The following is a 16,779-nucleotide window of genomic DNA, read 5'->3' as shown; positions in this document are numbered from 1 at the left end:
CAAATGGTCATTTTGGCGGTGAAGTATTCCTTTCATAGAATGTTGGGAACAAAGCTACTCTCTATTTTTTAAAAGTGAGCTGCTAAATAAACTGTTATTGTAGCCAGCAAATGTGTGAACCAAGAACAGTTCTGTGCTGAGGGCCTTGTGCACTGCAATATTTTCACCCAACCCCTCTGCATATGGCAAAATGCACCTTTATGGCTCACATCAAAGCCGTCTTTTTGATGTGCCTATTTGATCTCTTTTTTCTATACAAGTCACACACATATAAAATAGAAATATGGGGTAAGAAAAAGTTAAGTGTTCTTCAAAAAAAAAAAGGTTGACTGCCCTTCCTCCAGCAAAAAAAAAGACGACAACCCCCCACTCCACCCTCCCTGATAATTTATGTACAGTCCCTAAGCCCTCTCTTTTTATTTCTCCATAGACACCATGAATCAGGACCAGTCTGGTTCCCCAGCAAACTCGGACGGCATCCTCGGCTCCAAAGTGGCCGTGTTCTCCGCCATCGGGGCAGGCTGCATCATCTTCCTCCTGCTCATCCTCCTCCTCATCATCCTGCTTATCAAGATGCGCAAGCGCGCCAGGAAAAACGCCCACTCTCAGCCCCGCCCCTCAGCGCTTTCTCTCAGCACCTTGTCCAATCCCAAGCTGCCCGGGGGCACGGCTGGCACGGAGCCCAGTGACATCATCATTCCGCTGCGGACAGAGAACAACTACTGCCCTCACTATGAGAAGGTGAGCGGCGACTATGGCCACCCCGTCTACATTGTCCAGGAGATGCCCCCGCAAAGCCCCGCTAACATCTACTACAAAGTCTGACATGCTCCGCACAGCCAGCGACACCGCCAGGAGAAGAGGAAGAGAGGAGCGCTTGATTTATGTTCTTAGGAAGAACACTTTCCTTTGCATTTTGGGGACTTGATGCTTCTTCAAGCCCATGTTATTTCTACCACCTGCTGCACAAATCTGGAGAGAGAACGCACTGACCAGTGACCAGCGGGGTTGTGAGCTGACTGATGAGTGAGGTTTATTCTGTTTGTTTGGGTTGTCTGACAATCCCCACCCGCCCCTCCTCCTCCTCCCCTCACCTCCCCACCTTCTACAACTCCCCACTGTGCTCCGACAGGGGGGGTGCGGGGCTGGAGCGAACCAACAGATGGAACTCTAGCATCCTGGTTTGCTGTCCCCTTTAACGGGCAGGATATAACTTATCTCAGTTCCCTGAAGTACAGTCTGTGCTACACCCAATTAAACACACCATCCCAGCACACTAGCCAGGAACAGGCAGACACAGGCCCCGGACGCCACTCAGCCTGCAGTTTGTGTGCGAGCATAAAACGTGTGTGTGTGTGTGTGTGTGTGTGTGTGTCTGTGTGCGCGTGTGTTAGTCAGGGCTCCGTGCTGGGCCAAGAAACTCTCCAGATAGCTCAGGTATCAGACACAGTGTGTGGAATAATGTGTTCCTCTCCCTTCGCACCTCTGATGTTTGCCTTACTTACTATTTTTGATGGAGGATTTCCTCGAACCCTGATTCAGTTCACAAAGCAGTTGTATTTTGTTAGACTTTTCCTACAAGTGCACAATGTATAGAGTTGAATAGATCATCATTATTACTCCATTGTATCACCACCCATGTCATCCATCGCGTTCATTCTTTTCCAGAGAAAGTACCTTGACCTGGACTGTTGACGTCGATGTGTGTGTTTGTGTGTGTTCCCAGGAATACTCCCCTCTCTACTGGTCTGATATGAGCTTTACCATTACTCTGGTATTTATGACCTACTTGTGTGTATTTGAAGGGTGCGTCCTCTGTGAGTGTGTATGTGTGTGTGTGTGTGTGTGTGTTCGGGCATGTCCGGACCAGTCTTGTATCTGGGCAGACTTAACTGGCTTAGGGATAGAACACCAAGATACTGTATCGCAGAGTTCAAAAACAAGACAGACTGAGTGACGCGCCGACAGACAGACAAGCCCAAGATCTTACAAAACCTTTCTAGTGCTCCAGTTGGCACATATTGAAGGTTTTATTGTCTCTGATGAGCTTTCGGGGAGATGGTTTTTAAGACAGCAGGCAGGTTGATATTTGTTTGTTCTGGCTTCTGGTGCTACGGTGTAAGCATCAAACACTTAGTTTGGTGCCTGCTGCCTGGGCGAGGCGGGCGTAGGTTGTGTAGTCGGCACTGATTGGCTGGCCTACATAGGTAGGATGCCCTATATATAAGTTGGATGGCGAGCCACGGCTGAACATTGGGATACAGTATTGTTAGGTGCCAATTGGCTGCCATCTGTGGATGAGTCAGTGGAGTGCACAGTCAGTGGTGTCGCCAGCGTGTGACTAATCTATGTGCCATCTCCGTGCCCACACTCACCAGCCGGGGAGAAGAGAGAGCGAGAGTGGCGGATAAAGGAGAAAATGTTCCTGTGACTTGGCTTTAACCTGAGAGGAAGATGGCGGTGTGGATGGGGATGAGAGGGGGGGGGTTGATGGAGGGTAGTTTAGCATTCATTTTTCCATCCTCTCACCAGTTGTGCTGTGAATAAAAATGCTGTGCAGAATATTCCTCAGTCAAGGTGTTCAGCCAGCGAGGACACTGCAGCTCAGCTATCACACAGCCCAGGGCAGCGGCACCGAGACAGGATTTACTGCAGCTGGATGTGTGCACGTGTGCACGGCGAAGCTCGCTTTTTAGGTGGTGGGGTGGGCGTTCGAATCTGTGTGCACATGGAGGTGCTTCTGTGTGAGTGCTTATTTGTGCTTATATTTGCAGTTTTTTCCGTGTGTGTGTGTGTGTGTGTACGAATGTGGTCTCGTAGCTGAACAGACTTGTTTTGGGACTGGAACTCCAAACAGTGTGGCTGCCAAAGTACGGAGCGCCGCAGTCCCGGTTAATGATGTGTGAGAGGAGAGGGGAGCAGATAAGGACAGTTATTCCTCAGCACGCAGACACGAGCTGACGTTTGACGCACATGTGCACACACACGCACAGACACACCGAGACTGACGGGTCCAGGTTTATCTCCAGTCAAACGGTCAGGCTGCCTGGTGAATGTTTATCCACCGGCAGAGACACCTATCATCTGCTGCCACATACTATTGCCATCCACGGATATACACTGCTGAGTTAAAAGGCAGCCCAGCTTGAAGACTCGGGGAAGACTCCGGTGGCTTTTTGTGTGTCGTTAACCTCAGAGTTAACAACCTAAACAGCTGCTCGTGCTTTTGTGGTCCTGTGTTTTAACTCAGCATGCAGCCCTCAGTGGCCCTCTGTGAAACACATTTAAATCAAATATTTTTGTTTCGGATCGGTGCGCATCCATTCACCTACACCAGCCAAGGGAGTCATTACCAAATTACCACAAACCATATCTCATTTTTATTCATTCTAGTGACCACTTAATGTTATTCAAAGTTTTTTTGGGGCGGGAAAAAAAAAATTAAAAGGAGATAACAGACAAATGTAAATATATGGATAGAGCCCAATTTAAGATGTAATTTCACCTGAACACTGCTCATAAGAAAAATTTAAGATTAGATTTTTGTAATGGAGGATGTTTGTAAATAGCTGTCTTTTTAAAGTGTGTTTTGTATGAATCCTTGCATTTTTTTTTTGTCTCTGTTTGCAATATGTTTTTATTTTATTTTCTTTTAGAGTTCAACTGAATATTGCAACGGACACACGAGCTGTCTTTTTTTGCAGCGTCCAGTATTGTCAAAAAAGTCTTTGTTACCACATGTGTTAGAGGAAAAAAAAAAGAAAAACTGGGGTTCAGAGTTTTTACATCGCCATTCAACAGGATTCTAGTTGCTCAGAAACTGTTCAGGACTGAAGCTTTGTCATCGAGCAGCTTTGAAATGGATAGGTCATTGAAACTATGAATGATAAGGCCCCCTTCCCTGTTGGAGACAGCACTTAACTCTGCGTATGAAGACTGTGTAATTCCACTGCCTTTCAGTTACCCACACCTTCCACTCCATTATTAGATGTAACAAAAACATTTTGGTCCACAAAGATTAATCTTTTCGCAGTTTTAATAAGTCTATCGGGCTAGATGGAGAGAGGCGTAGAGTGAGAGGGGGAGAAGGAGAAAAAGGGGCCACGTATGAGAGTGTGACCGCTCTGCGCTCGCCATAAATCATCCGGTTTACACCACTCATTATCTCCCAGGCGGTCCTTTGTTTTAAAGTTGCTCTCTCCCTCCTTTCCTAATTTAGCACAAGGATGTTGGTCGCTCAGCTCATGGTATGAGCCTCACTGTAGGTTGATTTCTGCTATTGTTCAAAGCCACAGTATTATTTTTTCAATGTGCATGTGTAAGCAAAACCTGTTGAATTTGTTTCCCTTTGTTTGAATCATAACTGTCAAGTTTTGTTATTTTATTTCTTTCTTTTTTTTTTTTTTTTGCCATTCACTTCTTTCGCCGCTTCTCAGCGTAACCTATTGGCACCAGCTACAATGGAAATAATGTTCCACCAGTTTGGAAACTACCGCATATTGATAAATAAAATTTTTCCCATGGAAATTGTTCTGGAGAGATGTTCTTTCTTTCTACATTTTCCCCTTAAAGCTTTATAAATGTGGGTAAAAGATTTCATTTGCCTCCTCACTGACCACCTTGGTTCATGGTGGGAGCATAAAAACCAGCCGCCCACGCTCACTGCACTTCCTTCTCAGCCCCCCCACCCCCACCCCCACCCCCAAACCCTCACCTCGGGGGTCAGTGCTGCACAGATGGGTTTGTTCTGATACATTAGTCAGATTGAAATCACAAGCAGGCTTCATAAATTCATATTCGGAGAGTATGGACACGCCTTTTTGCATAGTAACTAATACCCGTATCAACCCGCTCTGCCCTGGTGTCCTCCAAAATTACATTTCTTCATACATGATTAAATCTGATTGGCCGCACTCGGCATTTCCATTGCGTTTGTCTGAAATTACCGTCTGAGGAACAAACTCCAAGTCCTCGGTGAAAGCAGAGATGGCATGAAATGTTATTAAAGTGATTGGGCATTTTCTTCTGACAAACACATCAGTGTTTGTGGGCATGGCTTTCGTGTGGCTGATGATGTGAGCAGAGACAGAGTGGGCGAGTGAAGAGACTGATGGCAGGAGAGAGAAAAAGTCAGGGCAATGAGAGACATAATGCGCCTGTGGCTTCACTGCCCTCCCCCCTCCACCCCTCACTCACACCCCCATCCTCGCTCGTTTCTCTCAGTGCCCCGGGGCAGGTACGTTCATCTGGTTTCCTGGCTCGGTCCCGAGACGCCCCCATAGATCCACGTTACTGTGGGTTTATTAAAACCTTCCCCCCACTGAGCTACTGTGTGTGACTGCATGTTTTACTGTGTATGTGTGTGTGTGTGTGTGTGTGTGTGTGTGTGTCTGCTTGTGTGTGTCTGTGCATTTGCCAAAGGGCTCGTCTGTTGTTCTACAACAGAGTCAACATCACAAAAATAAGGAAATATTACTGTTGCAGCATGCACTGCAGCATTTTCACTCCTCACTTTTTCTGAAAAGGCATCTAGATCCTTATTAAATTAAATATTAGCTTGATACTCAATTGTCCAGTGGATTCAACACTTGAGTATTGTGTAATGCTAGACATGTTATGTATAAATTAATCTTCATCATCTTCAGCAGCGTACAACTTTTATCAAGAGTTGTCTCTTTAGCTGTCAGTAGTTTAGCATATGCGAGCTCAGACTCCACTTCATTTGCATATTTAAACACCAGTACATTTTAACACTGCAGCGAAAACACCCTTGTGAGTTTTCACTTGATGTGAGCATGTGTAATTCCCCACATTGTTTTGTATTGTTTTGATTGTGTAACATGGCGGCTCACATGTCTTTATAAATGAAACAAGTCACCTGGGAAAGCAACAGCTGCCAGCAGTTTGAGGTGGCTTGGGAACAATTTAACTTACACTCATTTTAATCCATGACCATGAATACCAACTGCGAAAAAGAACTTCCTAGGAAGCTTCTTTTTTTTCTTCTCCAGTTGGGTTTTTCTAACAGTTTCTAATGTGGAAAAGAAGTAAATCACTGGAGATTATCACAGAGTCACCTCTGAGGCATTGAGACCTATGAGTGAAGCAAACTTGCATTTTTATGTGTGAAATGAACTTTCTTCTCAGGCTGACAAAAATTGCATAATATAAATTCATAGCATGTGGCTGCCATAGTAATTACTATCAAACTGATGTAAACTAAATGAGCAAAGGGTCTTCTAAGGCGAGGAAGCATAGATTAATGCTTTTTTGAGCTGAGTAATTCATTTTAGATTGCACCGGTGGTTGTTTGCCTCAGATGATCACCAACCGGTTCTGCATTAGCATAGTTTACTTATCATTTTGTTTGCTACTACATCACTGCCTGCGAGGCAAGTCACTTTTACTTCTGACGAGGCCACGAGGCCGGTAGAGCTTGTAAAGAAGCCATGGATGGAAAATAAAGTTGTCAGCGGGAGATGTAAAGTGATAGCTAACCAGATGAGGGAAAGAATTCAATAACGCTGGTACGACTCCTTTAACAGTGTAAGTTGGCACCGCATCTTAGTTTCCCCTCACGTTATTTCACACACTCCGCTCCCACACAAAATCTGCTGCATGTGCAGACGCTACCCTTGATCTGTTGAAGCGAGCAAGTTCAAACTCTGCAACTTCTCAACTGTGACAATGCATCCGGAGGGAGAGAGTCCGTCGATACAGCTCTTAAGCGATTTGGTGTGCCATCTCCTAATGTTTTTTCATATGGATCGTGCAGGAGGCTCGTAACTCACACCCGAATCAATATGACATGCTATGGGACATGTTCTTTCTCATGTAATGTACGTATACATATTTAATGAGTTAATGCATCACTCGCCAGTGATAAATAATGCAGGCCCACTAATGCCTTTCATCAAATGCTGCTCATCAAATATCAAGCAGATTTTTGGTCAATCTTCAAGTTACGGACGAAACCTGAGACGGCGCAAAGAAACAGAAACTGAGGGAAGAAAAACCATGAAAGGAGAGTTCATTAGTCAAACAGTAACATATGGATCACTCATGAAAGGGCTAATTAATGTGATTCAAATTCTAATCAGTGGGGGGAACTATATCTAAACAGCGTTCCTCTTTAATCCCGCACTGGGGCAGGAAATAGAAATCCCACCAAAACATCTTGGATCTCTTGGGTTATGGTATGCTTCATTTTTATGTTTCATTACACACACACGCACACACACACACACAGCCGTCAGCCACATATTGATGGCATTGTTATGACCAGAACATGCCTGATCAGACCCGGGCTATGGCAAGGATCCAGGTCTGACCGAAACTCATCAATCATACAGAGAGTGAGAGAACCTGAGAGACTTACACACTTGAAAAACGCGCACACACACGTATGCGAGAAATAGCTTATGCGGCTGGCTGCAGGGTCACAGGTGTGGAGACCAAAGAAGAAAGTGGGAATTATTCCCTTTCTTTCTTTCTCTCCTCCCCTTTAAAGAGAAACAGCTCGCTCTCCCTGCCTCTCTGCCTCCCACGTCTTTGAAAACATCCCATTTCCATCCACATTTCCTTCGCCCAATTTAAAACCCACGCTACGTTCGCCCCCTCAGCATCACCACCCCTCTCCTCCTCCATCTCCTACTCTCAATTAGGCCATGCCTCGAATCTCAGGCATTATCTCTGCTGGCCATTTATATAACATGACTCCAAAACGCATTTGCACAATTTTCCAATTACAGTATTATGCCTTGAAGCTTTGGTTCCTTCTGTCTCTCTCATTTCCCCCCTTTCACTCAAACTGCTCTTGATGTTTAACACTACAAAAGAGTCATCCCGGCAAGTACAGACACACGTTTGTACTTTACAGTAATGGCCTCACTTTTCTTCATGCGCTGTTGATGTTTACTGAACTTTATTTTCAACCTTTTTTTAAGCTGTATATCAAGGATTCGTGTCCCGGCCTCGGCTGACTGACAGGTGGGTGAAGGGTGAGAAACTCAGGTAAAGCCCAAAAGGGATATTATAGTCTTAAATTTTCAAAATACAATTAAATGAATTGTTTAAATGACTGGCATACTCCTGAGGAAATATTACATGGCATTACTGAACTGTTTTCTAAATAAAAACCTGAGAATATTTAATGAGAATCCGAGAATATTGAATGAAACCTTGAGAGTATTGATGAAAACTCGAGAATATTGAGCGAAATCCTGAGGCTATTGAGTGAGGGTCCGAGAATAGTGAGTGAAACTTGAGAATATGTAATGAATACCTCGGAGAACATGGGAATATTGAATGAACATCTTAAAATGTTTAACAAACCTAACATTTTAAATATTTATGGAAAAGCTGAGAGTATTGGGTACAAACTTAATGATTGACTGAACAAACACCAGAGACTATTACTAAAACCTGACAGTGTTGTACAAAAACTTTTAAATAAAGTTAAAACATTATATAAAAACTTGACACTATTGACTTAAATATATAGGCTAAAAACTTTGCATGATTATAAATGACATTGCTGCTGCCATCTTTTGATTCTTACACTGTGTGTCAGTGAGTGAGCTCTGAGTGAGTGAAATCAAAACTTATTTTTCTTTTACCTATAGTGCTATTTATCAGTCTAGATTCTTTTGATGCAGCGATATCAGCCATAAAGATGTTTGCCTTCTCTGGAATGTATTTGAACTACATGGCACATGACACAGCAAAAATACTTTTGAAAAGCTCAAAAGGTTCATGTTGGAACTATTTTCTTTCAAACAAACTACACCTGTCAACCGAATCACTGTGCAGAAATAAACTTGCATCTAATGCTAACTCACGCCACATCTCACGCTGTCACAGGCCTCTTGTCCATTAGTAGATGCTAACTTCCTTCTGTGTGGTGATAGCCTACAGTTAGCGGGTGTAGTTTGGTAGAAAGAAAATAGTTCCTACGTGAAACTGTTCACAACAAGATCTGTGGATTATCTTGAGTAACCGGGTCATGATTTCTGGAAAGAGACATTGCTGCTGAGTTTTTCCAAAGTGTTATTTTCTTGCTCTACACACCACAAGCTGAGTGCCATCTAGCTCTATTATGTTTGAGAGAAGGCAGACATCTCTACAACCGAAATCTCCAACACTCAGCAGCTCACACCAAAACAATCTAAATTGACAAATAGCACTGCAGGTGAAAGGAAAAATACGTAATTCTGATTTGGGGGTGAACTGTCCCTTCGAATACTGATCAAATAGCTGATCTGAGCCAGTGCCTGTGTGGCTGAAAGTGCAGTAATGCCAAAATAAAACCACAATGTGCACAAACTTCTTTATAATAATGTCCTCAGTAGTAGTAGTAACATACAGTAAGTAGAGCATAGTCATATGAGGAATCTTATCTCCATGGCTACAGTAGAAACATTCATCAGTGCAGTGGATTTTCACGGCGGTCTTAATCTTGTAGCCACAGTCATTAGTGGGACCTTAATGCTGTTTGGTATCCATAAGCGAACACTGTCCGTTGTGATTATAAAGAGCTTCACTTCCGGCCTCTCCAGGGTGGCCGCTGAGAGCTGACTGGCCTATTGTATCAGTTCCTGGAAACCCAAGCTAATACAAGCGTCGCTGACCACCCATCTGCAAACTAACTGACCTAAATACTAGGCAACATCTGTGGGGGCAGAGATGGTGGATGCTGACGGATAGCAAGTGCGCGTGTGAGCGTGTGTGCATGCCTGTGTATCTGTCTGCAAGACTGTTTGACAGTGACAGTGTCAGAATAATAATATCTCTCATTCAGTGCAGCAGTGAAGGATCTCTCAATGTCAGTGGCTTGAAGAGAGCAAAACAGACCTTTTATATCAGAGCTTTTCAGCTTAACAGACAAATTCGCAGCAAATACCCAGCTGAGAAATTAAAACTGAGAGGAGCAGTCAGGAGGCATCATGAGCGGGCGCAGACATGCCTTTGTGTTCCCTGCGATGCTGTGGCTGCACAGCGGTTGACAGGATGCATTAGAGAATCCCCCAGTGAAGGGTGACTGACCTAAACATGTGACCTAAGTGCTGCCCTAGTTTTAAGGGTGCCACATGAGATCAAGAAGATTGCACTCAGCTGTATTTTATTACTGACTCCAGACCAACACGCCTTGCATTTTGGGACTACAGTACGCATCCCCAATTTCTTTCTGACTTTTTTTTTTTTGCAGCAGTAAGAATAGCTTTGGGGGAGTATTGTTACCGGGGCAACTACTTTTCCCACACGCAAGCTGACATCAGTGAGACATCAGTGGAACGCGGGGGGTAACTGAATATTCATGAAGGGCAGGGACCCATTTCAGCCCAATGAACACTCCCTCCCTCCCTCCCTCCCTCCCTCTCTCTCTCTCTCTCTCTCTCACTCTCTCTCTCTCTCCCTCTCTCTCTCTCACACACACACACACACACACACACGCATAGTCCAGTCACAAAATCATACACACACAAGAAGTGCAAGGACTTGTTCCATACCAGCAGGCACATACTCATCTCACGCCTCACTGCACTCATTCATATCAAAAGCGCATGCTCATTACATACAACAGCAGAGAACACACACACACACACACACACACACACTGACTCACACACACACACACACACACACACACACACACACACACATGCACACATTAGGCCTCATACAACTTATCTAACTAGACTTCTCTCATAAAGATATAATAAACATTTAAGCAATATCTCTTAGCAGCGACTGCTTATGAACCAAGTAGCTCAATAAGTGCATTTCTTGTTTCATTATAAAATAACTGCTTAAAAATGCCTCGAGGCTACATCTGCCATATGCAAGAAAAAAAGCAATGAGAAGAGACAGCTCTGCTTTAAGCAGATGGTTCCTAGCTGCAACTAACAGCTGGATTCATGTTTCCCGTGCATGCAGACATTGTTTGACATCGTGATTATTAAACAGGCCCATTTCAGTGCTGTTCCTCTTCTGTGTTATTCCCATATTGGTATGCAGAGGCGGCGGCAAGAGGAGGAGGAGTGGACGGTGCGATGAGAGGATAGACTTGGATGTGATGAGAGGCTGAGGGCAGTCAGTCAGTCTGGACGTTTGGCACAGAGACAGCAGATTCCATTTCCATGCCAATCTGCCTTGTCTCTTTTTGAATCAGACTTGACCTTCACAGGCTGATGACTCCAGAGGCCTGGGACCGGGAAACGCTTTCTGCCTAAAACCAGATACACACACACTCTAAGATATGTTACAGCAGGAAGCATGCACAATGGGAAAACCATTCCCCTCGGTGCGCTCGCAACTATATTTGCACACATGCACATGCAGCATTAAGTATACACACACACAAAAGCTTAGACCATCGGAAAAAAAAAATCTCTCCCTTGATTTACTGTAAAGGAGTGATACAAAGGATTGAAATGAGACCAGATCGTCTTTAGAGAGCCAGCCCTCAGAGCAGATGGCTCTGTTTTTCATCTTCCCTCTCATGAGATCTAATTTTCTGTGCTCTGTTCAGCAATTTCACTGTTTTTCACCATTTGAGTTTGTTTCCATAAAACACCAACAGAATCCAGTTCAACAAAACAAATAACAAACAAAACAAATGGCTCTCCAGAGGTTCTTTTTCTTCCTCTCACAGGTTTTAAAACCTCCCCCCTACCCACTCCTGCATCTACATCTACCACCACCCGTGGTCCAGGTACCCTGCACCCATCCTGCCTGGCCCCCTTTTGTTTAAAGCCAGACTAAAATAGACCTTTACAAGTCGTCTAATGAAAGTGACTCCGGGCCCTCTGGTTAATTGACCACCTTTAATGAGTGTCAAACTGCGGCGGTCATTAGACTGGGGGTTGCCACGGGTCACCGCTGGGGTGAGGCAGACAGAAAGAAAGAGGGAGAAGGAGGGAAAACAGGTAGGCAGTAAAACAGCACAAATTATTCCCCTTGTCCCGAGCTCTGTTGTGTTTGTGTGCGAACAGTGTGATGAACAGCGTGCATGCATTTGTTAATGCGTATACAGCCTAAGGGCAGCACCTGTCCTGCTAACAATCCCTGACATAACGCGGAAAGGCAGTGGCCATATGGCTGGAAATTTTTCCATATCTACTATTCTACAGATCTGCTGCCTCTCCACCAGCGTTCAGTGTTCTGCCTTAGCAGCAGCTGGCCTCCTCTTGACAAACAAATCTAATAAACATGCAAAGGAAAATAGAAAAATGTCCTGTTTTTTTGCACAAGCCTGCCGGGCTGTCTGTCATTTTCCATTCCTCCCTTATGATTTAGGAACCTGGGGCAGCAAATGACCACGATCATCTAGTCTGTCATCGCTGATAGGGAAGAGATTTCTGTATTCATGTGTTTCAGATGATCATGATGCTTCTTTAAAGGCGTGCATTTACTGCTGATGACCTCATTTCAAAAGCATATTGCAAACAAACACAATGTCCTTGTCCTTTTATTTTGTGTTCTGTGCAAACGCTCCTCAAGGGTACACTCAGACAAGCTCATACATGTGCGGGCACGTGCACACACGCGCACGACTTAAGCCCCAGTGTTATTGGATTGAAATGGAGCCCCACCACACATTTCCTTGGAGTATTGATTTAATCAACTGCGTATCATGTTGAGACCCGTATCATCTGATGCAACACACACCACCGGCAGCAGCAAAAAGAAGCGATCCATCACCATTTAGCCGGACAGGCCCTTGTAGTCTAAACACGGAACCATTACGCATGGTTTAACATGGACACTTTGACCTCTGCGAGGTGACAAGGTCAATGACATCATTAGACAGGAGTCAGTCTGTGTGCCGGAGCGAGACTAATTGCTATCAGACCTCAATCACAACTAATAAGTGCTTAGATTTGTTTCGATACTCATATTATCCACTTCTAATATCCTGACAGAGTTGTTGTCGCTTCCACACCATCACAGGGAGAAGCTGGTTTGCACCTCATTTTGGTTTGTTGCTACGGTAGCTCAGTAGATCCCTTTATCCTAAGGCTCTGTTAGTCTATTCAAAGGTAGCTAAGCTTACAAAATAGCTAGAGGGTGATTTCCCACACACAGATAAAGCCCAGACTTGAAAATCACTTTCAAAGCGGGCTCTCCTCTTAAGATGCTTTGAAGCCCAGGAGAGGAGCTTGGAAAAAAAAAAGCGACACATGGGAACCAGAAATCTCCTGAGTCCAACAGAAATATTGAAACTTTATTATGACTCTTTCATCCCGTAGTCCGGCCCTGATGCTGGCTCAGGTCTGTGGTCCTGGTCTTGTCACACCAACCTGGGCTCGTCCGAGAGGCGCCACACGAAGCCTTGCCCATCATGGCTTTGTCAGCGACCTCACTGGACCATGAACGCAGACAGACCACTCCGGAATGTCGGCAGGGCCGGTATCGACCTCGGTGCTCAAATGGACAGGCGCACGGATGAGCGCATGCAAACACACACACATGGGAGCAGAAGTAACCTGATCCAATGACACAGGAGCTGCCTCAGTGTGCGGCTAACTGCCTTATCTCCCTCTGGCCGCGCTCCTCTTTCCTCTCAACATTCTTTCAGGTATTTGGCCGAGACCTTTTCTCTTTGTCTGCCCTTTTCAAAGACCTGCTTTATGCTGGGAGCCCTCCAGCCGTCGTGCTGCAATCTCCTCGCTGCCTCTCTCTCTCTCTCCCTCTTTCTTTCCCTCTATCTCTTTTTCCCTGCCCACACATCTCCCGAACTTGCTTCCTCGCTTTCTCTTTTCCATCCCCACCCCCCACCCCTCACCCTGTCTCTCACATCCCTTCTCTCCTCCACTCTAATTTCCCTCCCACTATCCCGGCACAGAATTGAAGATGCCACCTGTGCTGCGTCCCAGAGGTGTATGTGTGTGTGAGAGAAAGGGAGGGGGAGAGGGCGTGCAGTTCCCGGTCTGTGACATTCAGGCAGAAGTGGACTAAGGTTAGACTAATGGGACCTGTGATCTGGTCTTTGTAATGGAGCGAGAACGGCCTCCTTTGAAGAGACAGGTGGAGGGTTCCTGGATACATATGGGGGAGGATGGCAATCAGTGTGCATCTGTGAAGGGCCATCCAGCATCTTCAAAAATCCACCAGACTAATCTGTCATGGGATAACTGACTAATGATCACACTTCAGAAAGCAATTGCACCCTGCTACCTACACAGATGCTCTTTCCCGAGGTGATCTATGGAATTTTTTTTCTATATGAATACAATCAACACAATACCTGCGCAGCTTTTGGAGAGCTTTTCGGACTAATCAGCTCTGACAAGTGGAACAAAACAATTTAATACAGGGCTGATTTCACATCTGAGCGGCTCGTCATTTACATAAGCTTTTCACAGTCTGCTCACTGAGCTGCGACAGGCATGTGGTGCGCCCAGAGAGACCGGAAGGCTGCTCCAAATATTCTGCCCTCTCTCTATCTGACCTCACCAAGGAGAAGGCTACACATGTGCTGGTACATGCAAAGACTCATTAGGATACACATGTGTGCAGATCCTAGCCCACAGTCACCCTGTTTCCAATCACACACACACACACACAGACACACACATATGCATGCACATACACACTTTTAGTGTCCTGTGGTTAGCAGAGAGAGGAGGCAGTGGCGCGTCTCTGTGCTGACTTAATGTCTTTTAACAGTTTGGCTCCAGGACCAGGGGTTGGTCAGAGCTGAGCTAAAGCCAAAACTGGGCCTGATCATCTGTGACGGCAAGAAAAACCCGAGGCAAAGTGTGCGTGTGTCTGTGTCCTCCCTATCTTTCTGGCCCCCGCCCCTCTCCCCTCATTTTCTCTGTTTCACTCGCTCTGTATCTGCATGTGTGTGCATGAAGTGTGTGCAGATGTGTGTGAGACGCTTCGCTGGTGAAAGCTACGGGGGACAGAAACACCAGCGGACTGAATTACCCTGGACAAAGCCATTGACAGAGGCATTAAAGTGACAATAGAATATTTACAGCACACAGAGCTGATTCACTCTGCTGCCTAATATGCAGCACATCAATATCCTGGAGAACGCTCGTAGCACACTGCAGTGCATCGTGGTGGAAATTAGCCTAGCGTACAGTCTCGCAGACACACACTTGCACGCACACACACAGAAGGAACTACTAACTGGTGCTGACTTGAAGGCAAACAGGGAGGGATTGGGAGCAGAGCAGAGAGGGGAAATAACTGCTGCTCTGCTTGAGTAAGTTCCTCTCAGCACTGAGGAGAATAGATTGCTGTGTCCCCTTGCGGAGGTCTACCTCTCAGGTGGCCTACAGGACACCAAGTCACCTTGCCATATAATATCAGACACACCGGAACAGCTGTACCTTACGATTGTTTATGCTGGTGGCGATTGGTGGCATAATTACCTATGGCTGTGTGCGTGTGTGTGTGTGTGTGTGTGTGTGCTCATGCATGTTTGGAAATGATTTGCAGTTCATAGCCTGAGGGCCTCGAGTTGTCCAATTCCTCCAGAGTGCCTCAGAAAAATCTGCATCAGATCACACAAACATGTCATTGAGTTTGCTGACTTTTCCTCCCCCCGACCGCTAACCGCTGGTCCAGTTCCCCCGTATTCACAGCCAGTTAGATCATGCTCACATGCACGACAGACCTCTTCTCCTCCTGTCTCAGTTTCACAGTCCAGAGCTGCCGAAATAGCCAACATATGTTTGGAAAATGAATGTGCTGCATAGAGGTCAAACAGTTACGCAGTGCACAGCTCTGGGCTCATTTAGTTAAGTACGGACCACCACGTACTTAGCCTGATTATGAAACTCTCTCTGCTGTTGCTCTATGCTGCTTTTTAAATATTTTATATCATTCATAATTCACCAGCTCTGGAAAATTAAGAGCACTTACAATGGTTGTAATTTGAGAGAAGAAAGAAGTCAGTGGTGTGCTGCGTGGTGACAGTGATGTATTTAAGCAGCACTGATTAGAAATGTACAAATTGCTGTGTTACATGCATTAGGGGAGAAATAGAGACTGATATATGGCACGTTGGCATACAGCACAGTGCACTGGAGTGTTGAAATACATTGAACTGTAATCCAGGAGTGTGGCCTCTATTAAATGAGCCGATTTCTGCAGTGTTTGGCATTAAACATACTCTATTAGAAGATCTCGGGAAAGGATCTGCAGTCTTTCTGCAGAGGTACTTTACTGTTATGTGTTAAACACTGACTTCCTGTAGAAAATCTCCTTCTTCAAGCAAGCTAAGTAGTGCATAATCTACATAACTGCCGGTATCAAAGAGAACAATTTGCACTGGGGCATAAAAAATTACTGGGATCAATGGTTTCCTGAAACTACTTGCGATATTAGACAAAGAGTGGCCATTAAAAAAAAAAACAAAGACTGTCCAGCACCATCAGTTTCTGACTTGTTTTTCCTGGGCTTTTATTTTTAGTATGGCACAATGGCATTGGAGAGTCACTCCATAGGTGTCTTTTACACTGGGGACACTGCGAACATGTGTCCCTACCACTGTTCCCATCACTATTTAAAAGCATAATTTGTTCAAAATCTTCTGAAAATGAGCTTGCACCAAGAAATGTTAACAAACGCTCTGAAAAAGGCTCATTTGCAGTATAAGAAAACACACAATGTAATGTCAGTACAAAGAAACAAATGTGCACTGTGCAAAAAGCATAATGCAAATTTTAAATATGTTAAAAATGCAAAAAAAAAGATCCCCCCCAGCCTACTGATCCTAAAATGCCGTGCATGCGCTGATCAGTAAATTTAACAAATTTTTCA

At 45.0% G+C, this 16,779-nt stretch overlaps 1 protein-coding gene across 1 annotated transcript in view; it reads left to right on the top strand.

Annotated features, from left to right (window-relative positions):
- efnb1 (ephrin-B1) overlaps positions 1-4,498 on the top strand; it is a 66,058-nt gene extending 61,560 nt beyond the window's left edge. The window contains exon 5 of the mRNA XM_050041863.1: positions 431-4,498. Coding sequence (XP_049897820.1) covers positions 431-825 — 395 coding nt within the window. The 3' untranslated portion in view covers positions 826-4,498. The remainder of the gene's footprint in view (positions 1-430) is intronic.
- The last annotated feature ends 12,281 nt before the right edge of the window (positions 4,499-16,779 follow it).

This window comes from Epinephelus moara, chromosome 4, assembly GCF_006386435.1.
Source record: "Epinephelus moara isolate mb chromosome 4, YSFRI_EMoa_1.0, whole genome shotgun sequence".
In the NCBI taxonomy this organism is placed as follows: Eukaryota; Metazoa; Chordata; class Actinopteri; order Perciformes; family Serranidae; genus Epinephelus; species Epinephelus moara.
The sequence above is the reverse complement of the archived record's forward strand: the minus strand, read 5'-3'. Positions and strand labels throughout refer to the sequence as shown.